Source organism: Nothobranchius furzeri, chromosome 14 (assembly GCF_043380555.1).
Source record: "Nothobranchius furzeri strain GRZ-AD chromosome 14, NfurGRZ-RIMD1, whole genome shotgun sequence".
Lineage (NCBI taxonomy): Eukaryota > Metazoa > Chordata > Actinopteri > Cyprinodontiformes > Nothobranchiidae > Nothobranchius > Nothobranchius furzeri.
The window spans coordinates 17,473,845-17,498,036 of NC_091754.1; the positions used below are offsets into that span (position 1 = coordinate 17,473,845).

Consider the following 24,192-nt stretch of genomic DNA (forward strand, 5'->3'; position numbering starts at 1 on the left):
TGTGAGGATCTATCGTTAACTTTATTTGCAACGTTGGATCGTAAAACCAGGAACTACAGACAACAGAGGGGAGCACAGAAGCGTAGGGAAGCCGTCTTCACTTGATACAAATCTTATGAAAGAATAAAGATAAAATGAAATAAAAGAAACTCGTACAAAATCACGTGCCTCTTCAGGTTTTACAACCGATGCTTAGATGGTCTGCAGCAGAGGTGGGATGGTGGTGAAAAGCCATATACACACACACACACACACACACGTTAAAACTTGCTGTACAGTCGTGGTATGGGGGCACGCCTCAGTGTGTCCAGTTTTCTCAGTGGTTCAACAGGTGAAAGTTTTTTGCTCTCAAACAGAGTTAAACTGGGGGAAGTGTGGGGCAGTGACGGCTGCCGGCGTGTCTACGTTTTACCGGCGGCGACTCCACGCTGTGAGGTCCTCTGGCTAACAGGGAACTCCTGAACAGAATCCTACATTTGATTTCAGTCTTTTGAGGGCAGTAGCTGTGAACAAGAAAGTGATGAAGATTAAAAAAACATAAGATATGTTGTCATTGACACAATAAGAACAGAAGAAATGGGAAAACCCCACTTCACACGGGAAGCATCAACAGCACGGAACGTCGCGCTTCAAATAGAATCCATTACAATCAAACCAGCCGTGATGCAGAAATGTTGACGCGTGTCCCAGAAGCGGCGCGCTGCGTCACGAAATCAGGTTCTATGTTTGCCACGAGCTGCTTCTGCGACACATTCATTTCCGCTGTTAATACAGGGCTAGACAAGAAATCACACACGGTTTCAGGTTTCTGGTTAATTTCAAAATAAAAGACTATTGCAATGATGTGATTTCCTATCTATGTTGATTACGTCATGTGACCTAACGGCTTATTTACTCCCAGCAAACTTCCAGTAGTGCTGCTGTGTTTTTATGGCTTTAATCCTGGCAGTGGAGAAAAACAACACGACATCATGATTCCTTCTTTTTGGTTTAATGGAGGACGACAAACAAACCATGACCACTGAAGTTGCAAAGGATTTTCCATTCTCGCGAGTCCAGTGAGGACAGGGTATCTGCAGGTTTAAGGGAGCCAAATTTAAGACTTTGAAGACCTTTTTTAAGGCCACTTGGACCAAATTTAAGCTATTTTTAAAATTAAATTTAAGCTATAATTTCCAGCTATTGCCTGGAACCGGTGCTAACCACGTCGTGAACGTGGGATTAGCCATCCAGTTACCATTAATGTTGCACTTCCCCATGGCGCAAACTCTCACTAGCTTAACGTGCTTATCTAAAAATAGCCCCTTTTCACAACCAACCGATCGTGTACGGTATCGCTTACGCCAATACCATACACAAAAAATGCTGAACACTAACTAGAAATTCACGAAAATTTTATAGAAATAAAAGAATCTTGTTTATTGGGTCTTTGGTAATTTAAGACTTTTGGAAACTATTTAAGGATTATTTGTAATTTTTAAGGATTTTTAAGGCCTTAAATTTGGAAAAGCAAATTTAAGACTTTTTAAGGACCTGCAGATACCCTGGAGGAGCACTGCAGGGAAGCCGCTCCTCGGCTGAGACTCTACCGATGCGTACCGGCACGAGGCAAAAGTCGCGAGTAAACCGTTCCGGTCCCACTGACGCTTCCAGTGTGAAGTAATAACTTAACAAAATGAAGTAAAACAAATAGGTCTGCTCAAAGTTAAACCTTTGAAGCACAGATTCTGCAGACGTTGTTGTTTCACCCCAGAACAGAAATCTGAGTCTACACTAAAAAGGTACGTGAAATTAAACCGAGAGATGAAACCGTTTTAAACACCCAACAGGTTGGCTGAATTCTAATGAGTTATTGACAAATGCCCTGACTAATCATACATGATGAATGCTGCAGAGGAACGGATAACAAAGAGGAAGCACTGACTGAAGGGAAAATCTATGAAAGAAAATTGTTTAATATGCACAAGCGAGTTTTTTTCTCTCCCTATAAACAACAAATATCAGAAAGTCATTTAAACAATTATGATGGAAACAAACGTCAAAATTCCAACTGGATCAATACTAGCTGGGAAAAGTGGACATAAACTAACATAAAAATATAATCATGGTGACTAAATAAAAACATTATGGACTAAGAAATAACAGAATTATTTAATGATTCATCTGGAGCAAACATGCTGATAGTTAATCTAACGTGCGCTTTTATTTTTTAGATTTGAAGGAATTAAAGAACAAAATGAATATTTTTACCTTGAGGGCGTGGCTCTTTTAGCTTTCGTCATCTGAAACGTGGGGCTTAGCAACAGCCATCTCCTCTTTGCTGCTCGAAATCATCTTACACTTCTACAAAAACACAGAACGGGGAAAACAGATCCGTCACAAAACTACATCTGGACAAAGTAAGCCGCAGAAGCACAACGTCACAGGACCCGCTTGGGTCACACGTGTACCTCAGTCAGTTCCTTGATGGTGTGTATGTTGGCCTGATGAGTGACTTTTCTCTTCACTTCCTCAATGTGGTCCAGGTTTAGAGATGGCGTTGGGGGGGCAAGGCACGGGGGAGGCTTATTAGAAATGGTGGGGAGAGGGGCAAGGGGGGGCATGGCCGCAAGGGCACCCATGTTGGTCAAGGCTGCGGTCATTGTGGCTGCTGTCATACTCGCCACAGCAGCACTCATGGTGATGTTTGACATCGTGGGCATTCCTGGTATGCTGGGTAATCCCATCGGACCCATGTTGGGCATATTTGGCATTCCCATGCCCATCGGAAGAGGTAACGGTAAAGGTAAGGAGATGGGGGAAGGAGATGGAGTGGGCAGAGGGAGCTGGAGGATGGCTTTTGGCCGAAGACTCTCAGGGATGGGAACTCCTGCTTTAGCACACATGGCGGCAGCGTTGGCCTTGGCTATTTCCAGCAGCTGATCCTTATCTGAGGAGAGAGAAAAACGAAACGGGGAAAGGTGACGCAATGAAAAGGAACACAAGAAGAAGACAAAAGCCTACAAGTAGTGGGAGACATTTTTTAGGTTTAATAAAGGTTTTACCCAGATCCGTGAGCCGTGGAGGAGTCTTGCTAGCGCTGCGTCGTGTTCGGGACCCTGAACGGCGCTGCTTGCGCAGAATGACAACTGGAGAGTGGCTAGGTTCCCTCTTCCATCTGTCTCTCCTGTCAAATGAACGACTTCGAAATGGTGGTCTTCTCCCCCGACCTCGTGACCGTGACCTGCGTCTACGATCTGGGGAGCGGGAACGCGATCTTCTGCTTCTGTCTCCCGACCTGGACCTTTTCCTCCGGCCGACAGAACGGCTCTTGGATCGCTTGTTCCGGTCAGAAGACTTGGACCTCCTCCTTCCTCTGACGTTGGTTGAACGGGAACGAGAACGTCTCTTGCGGCCTGGCGAACGGGATTTAGATCGCCGGTTTCGGTTTCGTGATTTGGAGCGTGAACGCTTGCGTCGTGCGACGGAACGCGACAGTGACCTCCGTCGCCGTGCAGGACTTCGGGATTTGGACCGTCGCTTTTTTCTTTCTGATGGAGAGACGGACCCCTTTTTCTTAACTGGAGACTTGGACCTGAGCGAGGAAAAACAGTTAGACGGATAAACAAACAACACAATCAGGACATTGAGCATTCATATTTATCTACAGATCACCAACCTGGACAACTTTCTCCTGGATGGAGGCTTGGAAGTTGAGCGAGAACGTTTCCTGCGATCAGCAGGAGAGTTTGACTTGGACAATTTTTTCTTTGGTAGTTCTGGAGATGCTGAACCTGAGGAACTTTTCTGACTTTTAAACACCGGTTTGACTGGAGATTCCTCTTCTTTATCCTCTGAACCGTCTGAACCGTCCGAGCCAGAACCGGGCTCTTGAGAAGCAGATCTGGATCTGGGAGCATACCAGTTCTTTGCCTCAACAGGCTGGTCTTGCAACATTTCCGAGGAAGTCCCACCTTGGGAACTGAGGTCTGTTGCTGGAGGAGCTGGTTTCTCATCACCAGCTACGCATGCTGAGAGAATCAAAGTTTTAATTTAATGCAACAAGTTTCATCAGTGACATTTTAACATGCCTAACCTAACTTTAGCGCTTCGATTGAACTGGTTTTACCTGTTTCAACTGAATGTCCTCCATTTTCTTCGACTGCTTTTACTTCGGCCATCTTCTCTGCGGGAGACGGGGAAGGCTTATTCTCTTTAACTGGGGTGTTGGATATGGATCTAGCTGAGGATGAGCTGTCAGACCTTCCATCACTTGATTCAGACCTGGACCTGGATTTAGATTTGTTCAGTGCGGATGCAGATTTAGACATTGAACCTCTTCCGCTCCTCCTTGGTGATTTGGACCTTCTTTTGCTTAGCTGTGGCGTTCGGTGTCTTCGAGACAAAGAGCGGGACTTGGAGCGTTTGCCAGACCTTGGAGGAGAACGGTTCCTCCTCACAGGGGACCTAGAATGCCTTCTGGCTGGCGATCGCGATTTAGACCTTCGACGGGAAGGGGGCGTTCTGGATTTGGTCCGTTTGCGAGGACTCCTGGATCTCGAGCGGCGGCTTCTCTTAGGCACAACAACGGATCGTGAACGGGTTCTCCGACTCCTGCGGATTGACCTGGACCTTGAACGGCGGGATCTAGGGGGTGGTGACCTCCTGCGTCTCGATATAGATCGACTTCTAGAGCGCCTGCCTCCTGCACGCCTTGCTGGCGATCTTGATCTGGAGCGACCAATGGGGCGCCTAGATCTAGAGTGGGAGCGGCGAAGTTTAGTGACAGAACGCGACAGTGAACGTCTAACTGCACCCCCTCGCCTGGGAGATCGGGTCCTGGAACGCCTTGGGACTCCACGGGAACGTGACCCCGACCTTCTGCGTTTTCTTGGGGATCGAGACAGAGAAGGGGACCTCCGCCCACCACGTCGAGGGGATCGAGACACTTTTCTTTTGGGAGAGGGAGAACTCCTGCGTCGTTTGGGGGAAACAGACAAGGAACTCCTTCGACGTATAGGAGACTTGGACTTCCTTGGAGATCTCGACACTTTCTTTATGGGGGTGACAGAGAGAGATGTTGACCGGGATCGACGATCTGATTTTTTGGGAGAGTTGCGGGATGGTGACAGTACTTTTTTCTTGGGTTTAGGGGACAAGGAGCGAGACTTTGAACGAGATAGCTCTCTGCACTTTAGAGAAGACAGAGAAGGCTTTCCTTTAGAACTCGACCTAGAATGACTTCTGGACCGTTCTTTCACAAATTCTGCTGGTTCAACACTTAACTGCTGCTTGCCAAGACTAGGTGATGGTGACCGACTTGGGCCTGATCCTGACCTCTTCACTTCCACTCCCCTGGGAGGAGATGGAGACCTGGATGGGTTGTGTTCTTCGACTTTTACCTCTTGAACTGAACTGGTCTGATCTTTCAGGGCTGGGTCGTCTTTTGGAGTTGTACCTTCCTGTTTTGGAATAATGTCAGGCAATTCCTGAGCACAGCTGAATGTACCATCTCCATGACGGTCTTCTGCCTTTTCCTTAACCGCTTCGATCTGTGTTACCTCATTCTGGCCAGTAGAGGGTGATCTCATATTTTCTGACACATCAGTGCAACTAGTTTTCCCTCCAAAGGATGACACATCCATATCTTTCGTCTCTTCTTTCTTTACTTCAAGCACTTCAGGTTTCTGCATCAGGACAGGAGCTACTTCCTCTTCCACTACTTTGCCTTTTGGAACCAGTTTTGATATTGGTTCTTTGGGCTCAGAACCAGCAGCTGGAACAAATTTGCCGTCACCAGCTGTTTTAGCTCCTTCGCCTTCAGACTCAGAACCTGAAGCCGAGCTGCTTTCAGATGGAGAACGAGACGGGGACTTCCTTTCCTGTTTTTCATCTTTCTTTTTCTTCTTTTTTTTCTTTTTGGCAGTTTGCTTTTTGTGCTTTTTGGATTTTGTTTCTCCTTCTGCCTCTGCATGAGCTGGAAGTAATCATAATTTAGAGATATTTGTTACACACTTTTAAACACATTTTTCACTATAGTTGAGATTTACTTCCATACCTGACACGGCATCTTTTTTCCCATCCGTTTTCAGCCCAGCATGCTCTGCAGAGCCAGCAGCTGCGGCCAGTCTCGCACTAAATAATAGGTTAAAAATATTATGAGGCTTTTTTTCATCTAATATGACAAATGTTGAGTTATTTCCATGAGGAAATAAGATTTTAAAATAACTTTTCCTTGTTTTTCTTCAAAGGCACTAAAGTTTTTTTTTAATAGATTTCTTTACTTTCTGGTATTGTTAAAAACTGAAACTAATGAATGACTTGATAAATCAGAAAACAGGCTTAATTAGAAGTCACAGTTGATGTTTTAAACATTATATGAGCTTAATTTAATCCAAACGATTTCTTGAATTACATTTGTAACATTGATATTTCTACTGACCTGGCTCTCGTGGTCCTGACAGGTCTTGGTGGAGGTGGAGGCTCAGCATCAGACTCAGCACCAGACTCGGAGCTGCTTTCCTTCTCACCTTTTCTCTTTCTCTTCTTCTTCTTGCTCTTGTGCTTTTTGTGCTTCTTGTTTTTTTTGTGAGGTGGCTCAGTAGCTTCCTTGGCAATCACATCATCCTTCTCTGGCGCTTCACCCCCACCTGTAAAGGGAATCCACAATTTTGATTACACAAATCTCTGGAAGTTTACAGCAAAACAAAAAGACACTTAATCAGAAAATTTGAATTTTTATCCTTTATTCAGATAAAGGAAAAGAAGAGTGACTGGATTTTTGAAGTTACTTATTTTAAGTAGTTATAAACTAATTTGAAAACTTCTGTAATTGTTGTCCAGGCTAAAACCATGTAATAATGACTTGCCTACATTCAAGAACACAGAGAGGCATCTCCTAAATGTGGATTTCTTTTGTTGAAAAACCCCATTTCTATTAAATGCAAAGTAGTTTAAGTAACTCTAAAATATTGTACAAGCAGCTATAAAAGTAAGATTCTGAGTAGATAAAACTAAAGAAGCAGTGATTCTGCGTCCCATCCATCACTTACCTGACGGAACGTCCACTGCACACTCCATTACACCTGCAGCAAAGTTCTGTAAAGCCCCACCTAATGACCGCTGCGCTTCAGTCTCACTTAACACTGGTGAAAGAAAAGAATAATGTCATTTAAAGATGCTACATGCTTCTCCATAATGATTTGCTATGCATTAACCGATTCACACAGCAGCAACCAGGCTTACATGTTAACCCACACAAACTGACTTGGTTATTTTTAACTCCCTTAAAAGGAATGACAGCCACACAAATACTCTGACAAAACAAAAGAAGCTAACACTGCATGTGAAACTTAGCATAAAGCTCGTCAAACGCTTCAAAACCACTGACATTTAAAATGTAAAAATAAAACATGTTAATATTTCCTAAAAATTTCTATGAAAATATTTAATGTGCAAATATAATTCAATGTAACTATTTTATCCCACAAATTTCGACAAAGGGCTTAAATTTACTGCTTCAAATAAAATCAGTAGTACTATTAGTTTACCCGTTTAATTATAGATTCACTAGGATAAATACAATAAAGTTTATCTCTCACCAAATAGAATATTTACTAAGAAATCAGAATGTAACCATGGAAACACTACTTGGTATATATGCTGCGTCGATGTGTGTGTGTGCGTGCGTGTGTGTTCTGTCTTCTCGATCCCCAGTGAGTCGTGGTGGATGGCTGCTTATACTGAGCCAGGATTCTCTGGAGGTTTCTTCCTGTTCAAAGGGAGTTTTCCTCTCCACTGTCGCTAAATGCTTGCTTAATATGAGGATTGACTCTAATCAGTGACTTGATGCAAGTTGCTGGGTTCCTTATATAGGAAACGTTGTACTGATTGGCTTAATGAACTGACCTGTATTGGAATGTTTACTATGTGAAGTGCCTTGAGACGACTCTTGTCGTGATTTGGCACTATATAAATAAACTTGAGTTGAACTCAAGCGATTTCCTGGAGTTAACTCCAGAGGAGATGGAATATTTTACTTGTTAGACGTTCTGATAAACTTGGACTATTTTTCACCTTGTTGACCTTTAGCTTAAACACAGAAATAATTTAGAGGACCACATGAGCAATTATATTTAAACTTTGTTGGCCTGTCAGAACCACGATCAAAATATAAGTAGGTTGACATCAAAATAAGAATGAATATGTTATCTAAACTGATTAACTAAAAACTACTAAAAACTTTCAGATTTCTAATCAGTTTCAAAAACGTGTAAAAACGATTTAGTGCTGAAAATCTGATCGCTTTTGTATTCTTGTTTTACAGAAAACACAAACACGTGAGTCTGCATTCAAATTTGCTGATTGTTCATTTTGTGTTAATACAACATATTCAATACAAAGTAAAGATTGCATCGCGCGTGTATAACAACAAAAATAACAACAAAGCAATGCGGTTTACGGTGTTAAGAAATTATAACAAATAAAAACAAATCTTCACTTCGTAAAATACGGTCACAATAAAGACCAGGCTAAATTCTCCATTCATTAGACGGCTAGAGCTAAAATCACAACGTCCTGGTTTAAATTTGAGTTCTTACTAAATAATAAGTGAGCGATAAATTAAGATGTATTATAGAATTAAGCAGAAGAAAAGACTGGTACACAATGAGTGAGCCTAAAGAGATAACAAAGCCGAATTTATTCAGACCGTCATCCCGTAAACACGTTAGGTAACATCCAACCAAGTGTCGGGCCTGCGCTACCAAGCTAGCATTCGTTCACAGAGGCAAGCAGTTAGCTTTAGTTACACTACGACTGGTCAAATGAGTAAACAAATAAAGATATTTATTTGCTCGTTGTTCCACAAGCTGGTTTACTTGTGAGGGAATTTGCCGTGAGACCTAAAACCTTCCGCCTACATCATGCATGCTGCGGCCTTTTTTAGCTGTTCACTGTCAGCTCGGATGCTACCGCTAATCAAGCTACACAGTCTGCACAACATTTAGCTGCTACTGTTACATCAACAAAGAGAATTCGTTCATTCATTACAGCTTTTCGCCATGTAGCACATTATTACCTAGTTTGCGAGAAGTGGGCGCTGTTCCTCAAAAGAAAACACCAGATAACAGCCGAGTAATTGTTGAATATGCTAACCGTTATCATTAGCGTACTCTCTAGTCCGCCATGATGGAGAAAGGTATCCCAGCATGCAATGCTGCGCGGTTTGAATGGCCGCGTCACTGTTTCCTTGGTAACATTCGAACAAAACAGTTAGGCACAAGCTATTGTTTTCTTGTTTTATTGTAAAATAAAACAAAAAATACGTATTTTATCACAAAAAGAATAAAGTTTTTTGTTTAAATTAAAATATATTTTGAAAGAAAAATATTTTAACCACTTGTTTTTTGTTTTGATTTGCTGGTTTCTGATTAAGAAGTCAAACCTGCTTTTGTTTTATTTCAGTAAATTTTTTTTAAATAAATCGTTGACGGTATTGTTTTGTAATATTGGTGTGTAGGAAAATAGTGCTTTTATTTTGGTGACATAACCGGAAGTTTCACAGCACTTGTCCTTGTTTTGACTGTCGCGTAACATTTAGGAAAGTTCTTCCCATGTTTTAAAGGTAATGCTTTCACTTTAAAGCATTTTTATCAATTAAAAAACATGAAGAGGTTTCACATCGATCTTGACGATTCGGCATTCACTAAAGAAAGAACACCGGTGTGTAGTTTTCTTTTATTGATCGAATAGCATCTTAGCTAGCTTACCAGCTAATATTTTTACAACATTTAAATTAAAATATACATTTTAAAAGCTGCTTAGCAAACAGCCTAATACTGTCTTGGGTTCCTGTGGTGTTTTTATGTGAGGGATGTTTTTCGATCATTAAACTGTGTATTTAATTTAAAAAAATGTGTTTCAGCCAAAGCCACAGTTTCAACCTAAAGGTCAACAAAGCACAACAACTTCGAGCGCGTCAGCCACAAAACCTGCTACTGACACAGTGGCACAGCCTCTGTCTTATGCAGAATTCATCGTCCAAAGTAAAAGCAACTCGGCTGCTGTTCCACAGAGAGACGCTTCTTCCAAACTAATCAGGACAGAAGCTGCTGGAGTTTCCACTTTGACGCAAGGAGAACCAGAAGCTTTGTCATTCAGCACAGGAGGATGTGAAACGGGTCAGGACTGTGTTAAACCCAAAGAAGCGCAAAAGAGTGAGAGGACACAGGTGTTTGAGGGCAGTTGTCAAAAGTCTGATCCAATTCTCAACCAGGGTCCTAAACCAGTTGGATCTGGTAGCAGCATTATTGTGAACCCTCGACAGGTAAACATACAGTATTTGAGTCATGGGGCAAAATATCCCTAATCATCCATCAGCTTTATTTATGTTTGTCAGCATGCTCTCTTTAATATGTAAAAGCATTGAAAAGTTTATGATATAATTAGGATTCACTATGTGTTTGCTTTTATGTATTCAGAGAGGAAACCCCATTCTTAAATTTGTGAGGAGCGTGCCATGGGAGTTTGGAGATGTCGTGCCAGATTATGTTCTGGGACAAACAACCTGTGCACTCTTCTTGAGGTGGGTTATTTTCCTTCTTGTTTCGAGTTTTTAACAGCAAATCGTTGCACGCCACAACACTGATCAGTGAAATGTATCCTATGCTTTCTTCATTTTGGATGATGGCATCTGGCTCGTTTGAAGTCTGAGGTATCACAACCTCAATCCTAACTACGTCCATGACCGTTTAAAGCAACTTGGGAACACATTCACCCTACGTGTGCTGCTGGTTCAGGTAGATGTGGTAGGTGCAAAAGCTTTTCAACTCTTTAAAATTATTTATTTTTTGTCATTTAACAGTTTTTTTTTCTTTAAAGACAATAAAATAGGCATACACCATTAATACCTATATTGATTAAATAAAGATTAAAATCTATATTTTAGCTATCTTGTTTTTTTGCAGCAGCAACTCTTTAACATTAGTAAATCCTTTACAAAGAGATGGCAAGAATCCAAATTCAATTTTATGCTCATCAAATTAAAGCGGCGTTCACAGAACACTAACTGTAATGTGAACTGTCCTTGCAGAGCTGTTCAGTTGTGAAATATGTCTTGCTTCAACCAAATTAGTTTTGCTAATGTTATTGGTGTAACTGAAGTGAGCAGCTGCTAACAATTTTTGGCACCACATGGAGCAAAAAGCAGATACTGGGATGTTTTGTTTATTTGCTAAAAAGCTTACATTTTATTTTACATCCAAAACCATAAAATAACGCTGTTTTTTAATGACTCATTTGTATTATTTTGCTTTTCATTACAGAAAGATCCCCATCACGCTTTAAAGGAGCTGGCACGCATCTGTATCATGGCTGACTGCACTCTTATCTTGGCTTGGAGGTAAGGCTGCAACAGATGAGGCATTATGTCCTGCAACTGTTTTAAATTGTACCTTCTCAAAGTTGAGCCCTTTGCAACGATGCTAAAAAGTTGGACCATTTATTGTATTTGATTAATATTTTTCATTTTCAAGCTATTTAATCACATCAGTCTTAAGATATTTTCATTGACATGTTTTATCTTGCTGGTATCAGGAACTAGAAATTAGCCCTTCATGCTAAATCTAGCACATTTTTGTGTTTTGCATTTAACTCAGCCCAGAGGAGGCAGGGCGTTACTTGGAAACATATAAGTCCTACGAAAAGAAACCAGCTGACCTCCTGAAGGAGCAAGTTGAAAAGGACTATCTTTCAAAGGTGTGCTGGAGTTCATTCTCTATTTTTGTCTTCTTTTGTCACAAGTGAAGCTAACATTCTGGTTTACAACAAACCTGTAGGCTAGTTGTAATTGGAATTTCTTCTTTGTTTCCTTGTTTTTTTTTTTTTGTAAAGGTTACAGATTGCCTGACAACTGTGAAGTCTATAAACAAAACTGACGCCATCACCTTACTGTCCACTTTCTCAGTACGTATGGTATTTCTGACAGAATGGGGTCTGCATCTGTCACCTCAAAGGGAATATTTCTGTTAATATTAAGACTGCTCTTGTTTTTACAGTCTGTCGAGAAGATTATCAATGCATCTAAGGAAGACTTGGTTCTCTGTCCGGGTCTTGGACCACAAAAGGTGCAGAACAACACACAGAACTTAAAAATGCTGCTTATGGGTAGGACAACTGTTAAACTGTTGTGTTGTTTTGTGTTCACAGGCGAAGCGACTGTATGATGTTCTCCACAAACCTTTTCTCAAGTCGAAGACCAACAACAGCTAGATGTTTGACCCAGAAAGTGTCAGGGAAGAGCTTCATGTTGACAAACAATGAAACACAACCAATAAGCATTTTATTGTACTATCAAAACTTACCGATCTACCAAAAGCTGTAACATGTTTATCTCACTGAAAATTACCCAGTGATGTTTCTATGTTTTGTTGGTTTTGTAATTAAATTTGTTAATATTATAATAAATGTTATTTTATACTGTATACTGTCACTCTACATTTATACACTGCCAATAAGTGTTAAGTAGAGGCAAGTTTATGTTTAGAAAAGTTACATAAATACAGATTAACATACCAAAGTGGATTGGGTGTTGTTCGTCACGTTATCGGCCGTGTTACCATTACCTGCCATTTTTATAGCTGAAAGTTTTATTCTATTTTTAATCTTATTATGTGTTCATGTTATATGTAGCACTTTAGTACCAAAGCAAGTTCCTAGTTTGTGAATTGTTTGTTCACTGACAATGGCAATAAACCGATTCTGATTCTGATTCCCAAGCCATTGTAGGAAACAAATATTAGATTTTTCACAATTGAAAATTTAATTTACGAACCAGTTTAGGCAAAGTTGTTTTTTTTTTTCCTTTTATGTACTTTAAATAAAAAAATTCAAACATGTAGAATATGAGAAGAACAAGCAATTCAAGCTGAAAAATAACCAGCTTTTCCCCAACGTCAATAAACTCACAGGGACGTGTGCAAAATGCACTTTTTGCATTTTTAGAGCTGCCATATGACTCTACTACCCCTACACATATCCAAACAAGGATAAAATCTGTGCTTTCACTTGTTGAGTTTGACTTCAGGTGTTATTCGTCTGAAATGAGCTGTTTCAAAAATTCCTTGTGCTTTTCTGTGTTTCTCTTCTATTTCCATGGGTTTTCTGTTCTTATTTTGTAAAGCGAAGCAAAATGTTTTTTCTTCTTTATCTTTTTTTTTTTTTTTTTTTTTTTTGCTGACAGGGCATCACAGTCGCCATCATCAGAGCTTCTGCGGTGTCGTCACTTCTGCTGTTAATCCCGGGCGGTGTGGAACGATGTCGCCCTCTACAGCCCGCACCTTCCCTGCCGATCACCACGTCCCATGAATGATCCAGCGTGTAAACTCCATCACTTTTCATGGCCCAGAGTCCACGTTTACCAATCTCAATCGCTTCGTTTAGGCATCTTCAGTGGATAAACAGCGGAAGTGACGCCGCCAGAATGGCGAATCTCTGCAACGCCGAAACTTTCAGCAGGTAACGTAAAAAAACAAAACTTTGCTACTCTGTGTGCAAGATAAGAACAGAAAAAACTATTTTTCAAAAAATTCTATATTGTGACATCACAAATAAAATTATCATAGAATCCCTTCAACTTCAGATGCTGGATGACCTCCTCCAACGGCAACCAATCAGGGACCAGAAACTGTTTTGCTTAAAGTGAAAGAACGGCTCATTCTAGAAAGTACTTAAAAAGCTGCTCACTTTATGCGAGACTAGTTTTGAGCAAGGAGCTTAATTATATAGTTTTGTATTTACTCTAGAGTAGGCGTGTCCAGTGTGGCTCGGGGGGCATTTACGGCCCTCCAAGCGATTTTGTAAGGCCTCCATTTGAATTTTTAGAATGATGAATTTTGTCTTTCCATGTGGAATGTAACCCACTTTCTAACATGTTTGTGTTGAGATTTTTACTTATTAGCCTATTTTGGGTTCATTTTGAAGAGCACAAATAAGAAAAATTGCCACAAAATAATGCTTGCAATTTTTTATGAAGAAACCTACATTCTTGTGGCCCCCAGTGACTTTAAACAGCCATTTTAGCCCTCGCCTTGAAAAGTTTGGACATCCCTGGTCTAGAGAGTAAAATAAAAACTCGCAGTTCCCCTTTAAATGATCTGCTATCGTTGGTGTGTTCTTGCTGTGTTTAGTTTCAAATTCTATCTTTCAGTTCTTTTTAAAGCACGATATGCTATGTGCGTGTAAACAGTGGTCACGCACGAATTCAGCTATTTCCGACAGACTTGAAGGCAGCACCAAAGCAGGAAGTGCGTGACGCGTTTTACCGCTTGTTTCGCTGTGGTAACAAAGCACGTTTTGGTTATTTTTAAACCCAGATTTGTCAGGTTCAAAATTTGAGACAATTTATAAAACAAAACCACTTCACTCGCCTGAACCCTCTGGAACATGGAGGCGGAGAAAGAGGACGAAGAAGACGCGTCTCCTGAAGAGTTTGTGGCTTTGTCTGATTTCTCAGGAAGTGGCTCCGAGCAGGTTAGAGGCAAACAAACAGCGGTTCAGCCACAGAACACACTCACTTCATCACTTGTGTCCCGCAGCTTAGTTTCAGCTCAGGGGACAAGCTGCTTGTTCACGCCAAACCTTCTGCAGCCTGGTGGTGGGCGGAGGTCCGTGGGGTCATAGGGTATGTCCCTGCCAGCTACCTGCGCCAGGACACAGCTGAGGAGGAAGACACCTCTATAGAAGACCCCTGGCAGGATGAAGAGTACTTTGGGAGCTATGGAACACTGGTCAGAAACATCAAACATTTATCCTATGAAACTTTAGGTCGGTTTGCATGATTAAAGCAACACTTGTGCATTTAGAATGTGTAGAAGCTGCAATATCTTCATAAGTTTAGCCTGAATTTGAGCTCTACACTATATCATGTCAGGTTTTGACTGTAAAGCACACAAAAACTTAAAAAGTACAATACTTGAGAAATAATAGTGAAATGGCACACCCACAGAGAAAATATCCCATCTGTTGTTCCTTAGATGATTATGTCATTCTTAAATTTTATTTATTTAATTTTTTTGCAGAATCTGCTTAGTTTGGGGTTTATTTTTACATCCAGGAATGCTGCTGAAGTTAAAAAAATAAATAAAGTGTTAGTCTCCTGAGGCAGCAGTGTGTGTGGCCTGTTCTCCACCTAAATCCTAATCTCTAACCTCCGTAGAGACTTTACTGATGTTGTCTCAGTAGCATTGAAGCATATGAGTTTGCGGCGGATTCAAAAATACTTTAATGCCATTAAAATAAAAGAAACATTAATACGTGTTTTTGAGTTTTTGACAAAATTCAAGCTTTGTTAATAACAACACCGGAAATCGATAATGAGATTCTGCCACTGTTCTGTTCATTAGAGGAGATTTCTTGTCCTCGTCATTCATGCATGTTATGTGTTCATTTTGTGGGGGCTAGGAATAGATATTTACCTCAACAAATCTTTAATAATTAAGAGGTTATTTGCAGGTTTATTATGGATTTGTTGTGCAGAGATTTCTGCACATAGTCAGAAAGAGTGCAGCACCATTAAAAAGTCACATTAGCCTCCTCTGTTCTTTACGACTGCAGGGACTAGAGGACTGGTCCTGCAGATCTTTTGTATTTCTGAAAATCGTATCGTGACTGTGATTTTCCTCTGCAGAGAAAACAGACCATTAAATGGAATATATTTGCTGGAGTGTTGTGTGCACAGCGTTATGGATTCAAGTCAAAAACTGAAAAAGCGTTTGGAATAGAACAAAGGGGCTTATTACAAATCTTGTTTCCTGCCTCAGAACCATGAACGGCATCAGGAACTGAACAGTTTACAGCACGGTGAGGCTGCTGATGTTTCAGACTTAGTCAAAGTTGTGGATTCTAATTTGCACCTCGGTCAGGTAAAGGATCAATGAGCCAAAGCGACCACGTCAGCATATTCAATAAAGCAACCTAGCTGCCCTTGTGCTCACGTCCACTTATTAATCACCTTCTGCTACATAATTAAAACCTGTTGGGTTTGCTTTCACACCATCAACCACACATGTGTTTTATGTTGCTACTTTTCATCTGTTAGCGGGAGTGATTGGGAGCACGGTTTCTGATGGTTCTGATATATTTTCACCCCTCCATGTCATCATGTTAAATTCAGTTTATCTCTTACGATGCAGAAGCTTCACCTAGAGATGTTGTCGGACAGGAGCCGCACCGAGACGTACCGGCAGGTTGTTCTCCGCAACAGTGCCTCCCTGAAGAACAAGGCGGTGATGGACCTCGGCTGTGGAACCGGCATCATCAGCTTGTTCTGCGCTCAGTTGGCGCAACCGTCAGTGGTAATTGTGACACTGAAATTCAACCATGTCGGCTTAAATGAATGTTCAGTTAGCATTAAAGTATGCAAGTGTCTCCTGAATGATTATTATTCTATGATTCCATATATTCAGAGTAAAGATCTCTTTATATATCATACAAAGTAAAATTTTAACTTGATGCCTTTAAGGTTTTAATTAAAAAAAAGACAAATTGGAAAGAAACAGTCACTAAGTGGTTCAGGTCAACTTTATGTTGAACAGTTTGGTTAGAGCGCCATCTGGTGGACAAACACTATTTCTACAGGACTGAACCCTTTGGTTTGAACAGCTTCGTGTTTCTAAGGTAGCCTGGCCTGCCAGACTCACCCTCTGTCTATTCTACAACATGCCAATGCTTCCCATAAGGAAGGCTGGCCAGGCTATTTAAAGGTGCAGTGGATGTTGTAGGAAACGGACGTTCAAATGAGCTACATTAAAAAAAAACAGGTTCAACCCCTTTTTCTGCAGACCCCCCTGGAGTCATAGAAAATGTTCTAACACCAGACCATACGAATGCCGTCCAACAACGATAAAAGTCTTTTCAACTTGTTGTTGGCACCTTTTCTGCCATTTTTTTAAATAGTGTAACGCATCGTAACCATGTAACATGTGGGAGGTGGAAGAAGTGGTCAGTTACTGATTTGAGGTCGCTGGTTCAAACCCTGCTCCCACCAACCTGTCGTCGTGTCCGTGGGCAAGACACGTCACACTTGTTGCGTACTTGTGTTGATCAGAGAACCCGGTGGCCTAGCTTCTGTCGGGTTGCCCCAGGGCAGCTGTGGCTACAGTGTAGCTCATCACCACCAGTGTTTGAATGTGAGCATAAAGCGCCCTGGAGTCAGTAGATGATTCAAAGCGCTGTACAAAATCAGACCATTTACCATTATTAGAACAATTTAATAAGCTAGCTAACATAATTTTTTTATGGTGTAAAACCAGGCAGTTTGTTTCTTGGTTTATTAATAATATAATATAATTTTTTATATAATATTAATATTATATATTCACAGCAGCTCAGTGCCACTAATTTTATATTTATTTTTTTATTGTGCGTATTTCTTATTTCATTTTTATTTTTTGCACCAAGTACCGCAGCAATTTCCTAAGGTTGTTTATTGCACGTATGGCAATAAAAGCAGGAAGGTAAAGCTCGAGATTTATCGGTCGATCTACGTTCCAACACTCATCTGTGGTCACAAGCTTTGGGTAGTGACCGAAAAAACAAGATTGCAGAATCGGATGCAAGCGGCCGAAATGAGTTTTTTACACAGGGTGGCCGGGCTCTCCCTTAGAGTAGAGGAGAGAAGCTCGGTCATCCGGGAGGGGCTCAGAGTAGACCCGCTGCACCTCCACATCGAGAGGAGCCAGTTGAGGTGGCTCAGGCATCTGGTCAGGATGCCTCCTGAACACCTCCTTAGTGAAGTTTTCTGGGGACGCCCAACTGGGAGGAGACCTTAAGGGAGACCAAGGAAACGCTGCAGGGACTATTGGGCCATTCCCATCTGTACCGGGTCGGCCCGGGCCGGGTAGCCCCAGTCGGCCCCAGCCTGGCCCGGTTGATTCCACACATCCTTGTCTTAAGCCCATGTGGGCTGATTCTACCCACCAATCAGAGGCTTGCTCTAATGGAAGGTGTGAATTTGCTGTCAGCAGTGGGTGTGTCGGCCCTGGTCGGCCTGAAGCAGACCCTCTCGAGAAGAGGGCTGAGAATGAGCCTTGGTTGGCCCGGAAAAATACCAGGCCACCCAGATATGTAAACAACCTACACTACCCGGCCCGGGCCGACCCGGTACTGATGAGAATGGCCCATATGTTTCTTGGCTGGCCAGGGAGCGCCTTGGGGTTCCCCCACAGGAGCTGACCCAAGTGGCTGGGGAGAGGGAAGTCTGGGCCTTCCTGCTTAGGCCACTGCCCCGCGACCCAACCCTGGATAAGCGGCCTAAAATGTATGATGGATGGCAACAAACCCTTCTGATTCTGAATCTGGGAAAATCCATTCAACAAGTCAAAACTTTCAGAACAAACCTGGAACCTTCTCAGACTCGCTAATAGGGATTAACCGATTTATCTGATATTTACCATTTTTCACATATTGACTAATAAACCTCTTCAGTAGAGTCAATTTAAAAACGGGCACATCTACAGGCAGCCTGGTGTTGCAGGATTTTGTTTAAATGGATATTTTCATTCTTAAAAAACACCTGCCTAATGTCAAAACGAGTTGAAATCCCCTTTGCCCATGACATGCAGCAGGAAAACATAGTCACAAGAGACTTTTTTATGATTTTTATGCTTAAGAGCTAATAGAAGTAATCATAGGTGTAATTTTATCATGTTTTATTCTGATTTCATGAAATGTAATCAAAGGAGTATGATTTTATCAACAGACTAAATGAGAAGAATTAATTCAGCACCAGTTATGTGATTACACTGGAAGGATTTTAAGTTTTGAGAAATAAGTAATAGGGCTGTCGCGATTGAGGAATTCCCCCTGCGGTGAGTCAGGGCAGCTCAATATTGCGATATGCGATATTATTGCACCCCGTTTTTATTTATGTACTTAGCAAATTTGTTTGTTGATTACTAAACTCATGGCAATATTTCCTTTGAAACATTGTGCTTACACATTTAAAAAATGTTAGAAAAAAATACATGGCCATTTTTAACACTTTATTAAATGCAGATCAAAGGGCAGTAACGGCATTCTCTGACTGAACTTAAAAACAACATTCAGGAGGTTTAACTTTGAAATGCAAATTTGGCTGCAACATCTAACAGAAATTTAAAAAAGTGCCCTACTATCTCCTCGATCAGCGCGGACTTTACCTCTCAGCATGCGCTGTCGCGAGATTTAATCAAGTGCGGTAATTGCGGTGGCACGTCATGCAGCGTGGTGGGTTTCTTAATATCGCGATATATTGTTCTTGCGATTATTGCGACAGCCCTAATAAGTAATGATTGATGACATTCTGAACCACCAGAATTGTCCGAGTAAATGATTAATGAGCAAAATAAGGAATCGGGGTTTATGTGTTTTAATTAGTACACGTGTTCACATGTGGTCTTAAAGGTTTCAGTGCACAAAAAGATCAGAAGGTCAAATTTCACTTGTTTCGTTCCGCTTTTACCGGCCTCTTGGCTCAGTGGTGGTAGGGCTAAGTTCCTCTTTTCAGCCAACTGCTGAATCCACCAAAACTGCTACTCCTTTTTAAGCTCTTGGAGTCTTACTTTTACGAAGTAAACAAGTGAAGTTTGACCTCCTGATTTTTTTTGTCTAGCTGGCAGAGGACAGGCTGCGTTCACAGACAACAGGTCCGTCACGTAACCGTTTCCTGGGGACTCAAACTCTGGTCCTTGAGGGTTTCAATCCAGCATGTTTTAGTTGTTTCCTTTCTCCAACGCACCTGATTAAGCCTTTTAACCCTCCCACTGTCTTTACGGGTGACCTCACGAGGAAAGCTGACCATTGAGCAGGATTGATGGTTTATCCCTTGAGGTCCACGTGGCGGGGGTGAGGTCACACCCATTAGGACAGTGGGAGGGTTAATCACATGCTGATTAAGATTAGGTGCGTGTAAGCAGGAAAACAACTAACATGCTAGATTGTGGCCCTTGACGACTGGCGTGTGAGACACGTGTTAAACAACTTCATAAATGAAAATTGCTAATAAAAACAGAACAGAACATTCAGTCGATTACACTAGGCAGCCTAGCTGGTTTCACTTCCTGTTCAGCTGCTTTGAGCCAAAAACGCAGGATTCGCTCACACAGAGGGCATTTTGTTTTATGGATCACGATCCAGTCATTAAGAGTGAGACATTCACAATGTCTGGATGAGGACTTTACAGGATTGTTTGTTTTAAGTGGTGACTAGAAATTTCAAGCAGAATAGGAAACCATCATCCACTCCACCTTTAAGGGATGTGTGCTTCTGCAGGTGTATGCTGTGGAGGCGAGCTCCATGGCTGAGTACACCAAGCAGCTGGTGAAGCAGAACGGCTGTGAGGAAGTGGTCACAGTGCTGCAGGGACGAGCCGAGGAGCTGGAGCTACCGGAGCAGGTGGACGTGCTGGTGTCCGAGTGGATGGGTAACTGCCTACTGGTATGCTTCCACTTCCATGGTCGTCAGTTTAAATGTAGATCCTTTTCCTGAGATGTTCTGTGTCATTTAAGCTTATTATTTTTCAAACATCTCGCGTCTCTTTTCCTCTGCTGTCTAGTTTGAGTTCATGGTGGAGTCTGTGCTCTTGGCCAGGGACCGCTGGCTCAGAGATGGAGGTGTGATGTGGCCGTCCGCCGCGGCCCTCACTCTGGTCCCATGTCGGGCTGACCGTTATTACGCCGAGAAAATGTCCTTCTGGGAGCGGCCCTACGGCTTGGATTTCACCCCTCTTCAGTAAGAGCCATGAGTCTGAGAAATCAAAGTGCAATGGTGACACAGGCTTTCAGCCTTAGGGTTGGGCAGAACCGGGAATCATTTTCGGTTTTTCCCAGAATCATTCAAAGTTTTAGATTCCGATTCCTCATTTCGACACCCAGTCCGCCGACCGGGGACTCATGTTTTATTACTGAGCTCTGTTGTGGCTTATTATTAATAAAATGTGACAATCAGCTGAAACTGTTGAGAAAATTTGTTTCAAACTAAATAACGGATGTTCAGAAAGTTTGGAAGCCTGTAAGTAAGTAGCCTTTATTGCAGACCCACAGTCCAAAGAACACATAAAAACTATACAAAGGTGACATTAAAAAGAAAACAAACTCGTTAAAAGAAGAACATTATCATACAAGAGACGATCATACCAGTGCTTCCATAGTTTAGAGGAGTAGCGTGCAGTACTATATCTGGTATTAGAGTTAGGATGAAACTGTTCTTGGACACATTAAGACGGCATATAAATTTATACTTAAAATTTCTTAAAACAGCTTTCGATGTGCTGACCCCGGCAGAAGCAAACTATTTACTAGCATTAGCCCATCTGGACTTTTTTACCAAAAGTCTTAATGCATCGTTTTAAGCCACCTGGATACTGGCTGTTTTATAGTTCCTCCATAAATGTGCTGTGTGTTCATCATGTGTTAATAATAATAATAAGAAGAAAATATCATTTCTATAGCGTCTCTCAAGATAAAAATCACGAGGCGCTTCACAAAAAAAAAGTAAAAATATAAAAAAGCATTTAGAAAATGTTTAAAAATATATTTAAAATGAGCAAAAAGAGACAATTGTGATGAAAAATGTTAAGAAAGAGTGAACAGGAAAGAGGGAAATCAGTGGAGTCCTGAGGAAGGTGGAATAGGTGGGAGAGCAGAATAAAGAGAGAGTGGTGAAGAAGGTCATCCAAAAGCCAGCTTGAACAAGTGAGTCTTCAGTTGCTTTTTAAAGGAGACCACTGAGTCCACTGATCTCAGGCTCAGGGGGAGAGAGTTCCAGAGTCTGGGGGCCACAGCAGCAAATGGTCTGTCACCTTTGGTCTTTAGCCTGGTGCGCTGCACAACCAGTAGGCTTTGATCACTGGACCTCAGGGACCTGCTGGAGGTGTAGGGACTAAGAAGATCACCAATGTAAGATGGTGCTTGTCCATGTAAGGCCCTATAGACCAGAACCAGGATCTTGAAATGAACCCTGAAGTTGACTGGCAGCCAGTGAAGCTGGAGGAGAAGCGGGGTGATGTGGATGTGTTTGGAGGACTTGGTCAGAAGCCGAGCACAGGCATTCTGAACCACCTGTAGACGGTTCAGGGAGGTTCTGCTCAGACACGTGAAAAGAGAGTTACAGTAGTCTAAGCGTGAGGAGATGAAGGTGTGGAGAACTGTCTCAAGTTCAGAGCGGGACAGAATGGGACTCAGCTTAGCAATGTTCCTGAGATGGAAGAAGGAAGAGCGAACAAGAGAACTGACATGAGAATCCAGGGTGAGAGCTGGGTCAAAGGTCACACCAAGATTCCTGATGGAAGGTTTGGTGTGAGAAGCAAGCTGACCAAGAGAGTCTCTGACTTTGGGAACCAGCTTGTCTGGGACACAGATGAGGATCTCAGTCTTATCTTCATTCAGCTGTAGAAAGCTCCCACCATCCAGGTTTTGATCGAGTTTACTCCAACAATCCGAACGGCTGTGTGCATGCACGTCAGTCGGAATGATAATCGGACTCAATCACCTCTCTCAATCGGATTGAAATTCCATTCCGATCGGGCCAAATCAGATCAGAATATTCCGATTGAAATGTTTACATGCAGAATTCTTGATCTGACCGAGTGTTCAATCCGATTAATTGTGCGCACGTGGCTACTGACTTCATGTTGTAGATGAGATCAACTAAGAGAGCATAAAGATGCACCTTTGATTTCTGGTGATCGGGGCTCTGGGTTAATGCGTTTGCTGCATAATTTAGATCATATCAGCTTTTGCTGACATGGAAACGCCTGAGTAATTACAATAAATAGTAAAACATAACAAGGAAGTTGAAAGATCTTAACACGTGTTTGCAAAAGGAGTTGTAGAACCTGAATCTATTTGATGGTTTTATTCATTAGACTAAAACTATTTCACTACTTTTCACAGTTAATTATTTTCCTTCCTTTTCATTCTGTGTTCTCCTTCCTGCAGGCCTTTGGCACAACAGGAGTTCTTCACTAAGCCTAAGTTCAGCCACCACCTCGAGCCGGAGGATTGTCTCGCTGTCTCATGCGATGTCATCTGCCTCGACATGCACACCTTGCAAGTGAGCGACCTTGAGGTAATGAGGAAGTTTCACTTCCCGGAAAGCGGCTGCAGCTCTTATCTGCTCGGGTCGAGATGTTGACAAGAGTAGAGTTTCATTTCCCAGGAAATGAAGGGCGAGTTTCACTTTTGCATGGAGAAATCTGGGATTTTCCACGGGTTCACGGCCTGGTTCACGGTTCAGTTTGAAAGCCTGGAGATGGGAGGAGCAACAGTGAAGCTGAACACCGGACCGGACTCTGAGTAAACAAAAACAAAAGCATCTAATTGATTAACTAACACTTTTTATTTATTGATGCCTATTAGATCTATTCCCTCCCCTCCTCCAGGCCAACTCATTGGAAACAGACTTTATTCATGCTGGACCGACCAGTCAGTGTGAATGTCGGGGACATCCTCAGTGGAACCGTTACTTTACACAGAAACCCCGTCTGGAGACGCCACATGACCGTCGCCCTGCACTGGAACATCAACAACAGCAAGAGCGATGCAGACAGCTGCCAGGCAAACAATAATATTTACTAACACTTATAATTGTTTCAAAGATATGAGTCATTCAATGTTTTTGTCTTATTTTTTTAGGTCGGGACCAAAAGTTTTCCCATGTGGAGGTGACAAACTCTCACCCATCAGCAGGGAGCGACACAAACGCCTCCACTCTCCAGCTGCTGCCCGTGTTCACCATTATGGTGACCTTCAGAGGGTCATGAGCCGTGGCGACTTACAGAGTAAACACGAGGGCTTACATGTTCCAGTATGTGAAAACAGGGTTTAAATAAGCAAGAATTCCACTCATAATAATGAAATATTCAGTCTTCATGTGCAACAAATAACACATTTAAGCCCATCACAGTTTTTATTATGTTTATTTTACTCGTTTTATCCTTCAAAATTGTACAACTAGGATTTAAAGTGACAGTGTGTAGATTCTCTGGCGATAGGGGGCAGTACATACCTAAATGAGTGCAAGCATTATTTTTGTGTTCAAATAAGACCTTGCCAACGGATGGCCATTAGGGTCAAAAATCCCTGGGAGTGCAACCTCCAGCAAAATAACATCAGATTCCCTTTCATCACTGGCAACGAGTGAAGAGGTAAATGTGTAAAGCAACAATGTTTATTAATG

The 24,192-nt window shown here is 41.9% G+C and overlaps 3 protein-coding genes across 4 annotated transcripts; 2 read left to right on the forward strand and 1 right to left on the reverse strand.

The window, feature by feature from the left end:
* sona (SON DNA and RNA binding protein a) lies at nucleotides 1-14,541 on the reverse strand. Of its 2 annotated transcripts, none has more exons than XM_054747025.2 (10): nucleotides 14,406-14,541; nucleotides 7,032-7,124; nucleotides 6,422-6,629; nucleotides 6,038-6,114; nucleotides 4,109-5,956; nucleotides 3,659-4,010; nucleotides 3,045-3,574; nucleotides 2,451-2,929; nucleotides 2,251-2,343; nucleotides 1-503 (listed from the first exon to the last, which is right to left on the reverse strand). In XM_054747025.2, the coding sequence occupies exons 2-9, from the start codon at nucleotides 7,057-7,059 to the stop codon at nucleotides 2,269-2,271; spliced, it is 3,597 nt and encodes a 1,198-aa protein (XP_054603000.1). In that variant the 5' UTR covers nucleotides 7,060-7,124; nucleotides 14,406-14,541; the 3' UTR covers nucleotides 1-503; nucleotides 2,251-2,268. The 2 variants fall into 2 exon arrangements, with proteins under 2 accessions (XP_054603000.1, XP_015822178.1); XM_015966692.3 differs by lacking the exon at nucleotides 14,406-14,541 and adding an exon at nucleotides 9,059-9,197.
* On the forward strand, nucleotides 9,536-12,461 carry ercc1 (excision repair cross-complementation group 1). Its single transcript, XM_015966690.3, has 9 exons — nucleotides 9,536-9,702; nucleotides 9,905-10,306; nucleotides 10,461-10,564; nucleotides 10,688-10,787; nucleotides 11,304-11,380; nucleotides 11,637-11,736; nucleotides 11,872-11,943; nucleotides 12,036-12,104; nucleotides 12,187-12,461. The coding sequence occupies exons 1-9, from the start codon at nucleotides 9,646-9,648 to the stop codon at nucleotides 12,247-12,249; spliced, it is 1,044 nt and encodes a 347-aa protein (XP_015822176.1). The 5' UTR covers nucleotides 9,536-9,645; the 3' UTR covers nucleotides 12,250-12,461.
* prmt2 (protein arginine methyltransferase 2) lies at nucleotides 14,372-24,189 on the forward strand. Its single transcript, XM_015966688.3, has 9 exons — nucleotides 14,372-14,508; nucleotides 14,574-14,765; nucleotides 16,170-16,331; nucleotides 20,287-20,451; nucleotides 20,570-20,745; nucleotides 22,953-23,082; nucleotides 23,173-23,309; nucleotides 23,396-23,570; nucleotides 23,649-24,189. The coding sequence occupies exons 1-9, from the start codon at nucleotides 14,422-14,424 to the stop codon at nucleotides 23,679-23,681; spliced, it is 1,257 nt and encodes a 418-aa protein (XP_015822174.1). The 5' UTR covers nucleotides 14,372-14,421; the 3' UTR covers nucleotides 23,682-24,189.
* Nucleotides 24,190-24,192: the final 3 nt, after the last annotated feature.

Bases quoted from the DNA above. Each gene is read 5' to 3' on its own strand.
- sona (XM_054747025.2), bottom strand. From the start codon at position 7,059: ATGGAGTGTGCAGTGGACGTTCCGTCAG. The intron at 6,630-7,031 runs GTAAGTGATGGA...TTCCCTTTACAG, and splicing joins TGCAGTGGACGTTCCGTCAG to GTGGGGGTGAAGCGCCAGAG. The intron at 3,575-3,658 runs GTTGGTGATCTG...TTCCTCGCTCAG, and splicing joins TCCAGGAGAAAGTTGTCCAG to GTCCAAGTCTCCAGTTAAGA.
- ercc1 (XM_015966690.3), top strand. From the start codon at position 9,646: ATGAAGAGGTTTCACATCGATCTTGACGATTCGGCATTCACTAAAGAA. The intron at 10,788-11,303 runs GTAGGTGCAAAA...TTTTCATTACAG, and splicing joins TGCTGGTTCAGGTAGATGTG to AAAGATCCCCATCACGCTTT. The intron at 11,381-11,636 runs GTAAGGCTGCAA...CATTTAACTCAG, and splicing joins ACTCTTATCTTGGCTTGGAG to CCCAGAGGAGGCAGGGCGTT.
- prmt2 (XM_015966688.3), top strand. From the start codon at position 14,422: ATGGAGGCGGAGAAAGAGGACGAAGAAGACGCGTCTCCTGAAGAGTTT. The intron at 14,766-16,169 runs GTCAGAAACATC...CTTACGATGCAG, and splicing joins TTGGGAGCTATGGAACACTG to AAGCTTCACCTAGAGATGTT. The intron at 23,571-23,648 runs GCAAACAATAAT...TTATTTTTTTAG, and splicing joins GCGATGCAGACAGCTGCCAG to GTCGGGACCAAAAGTTTTCC.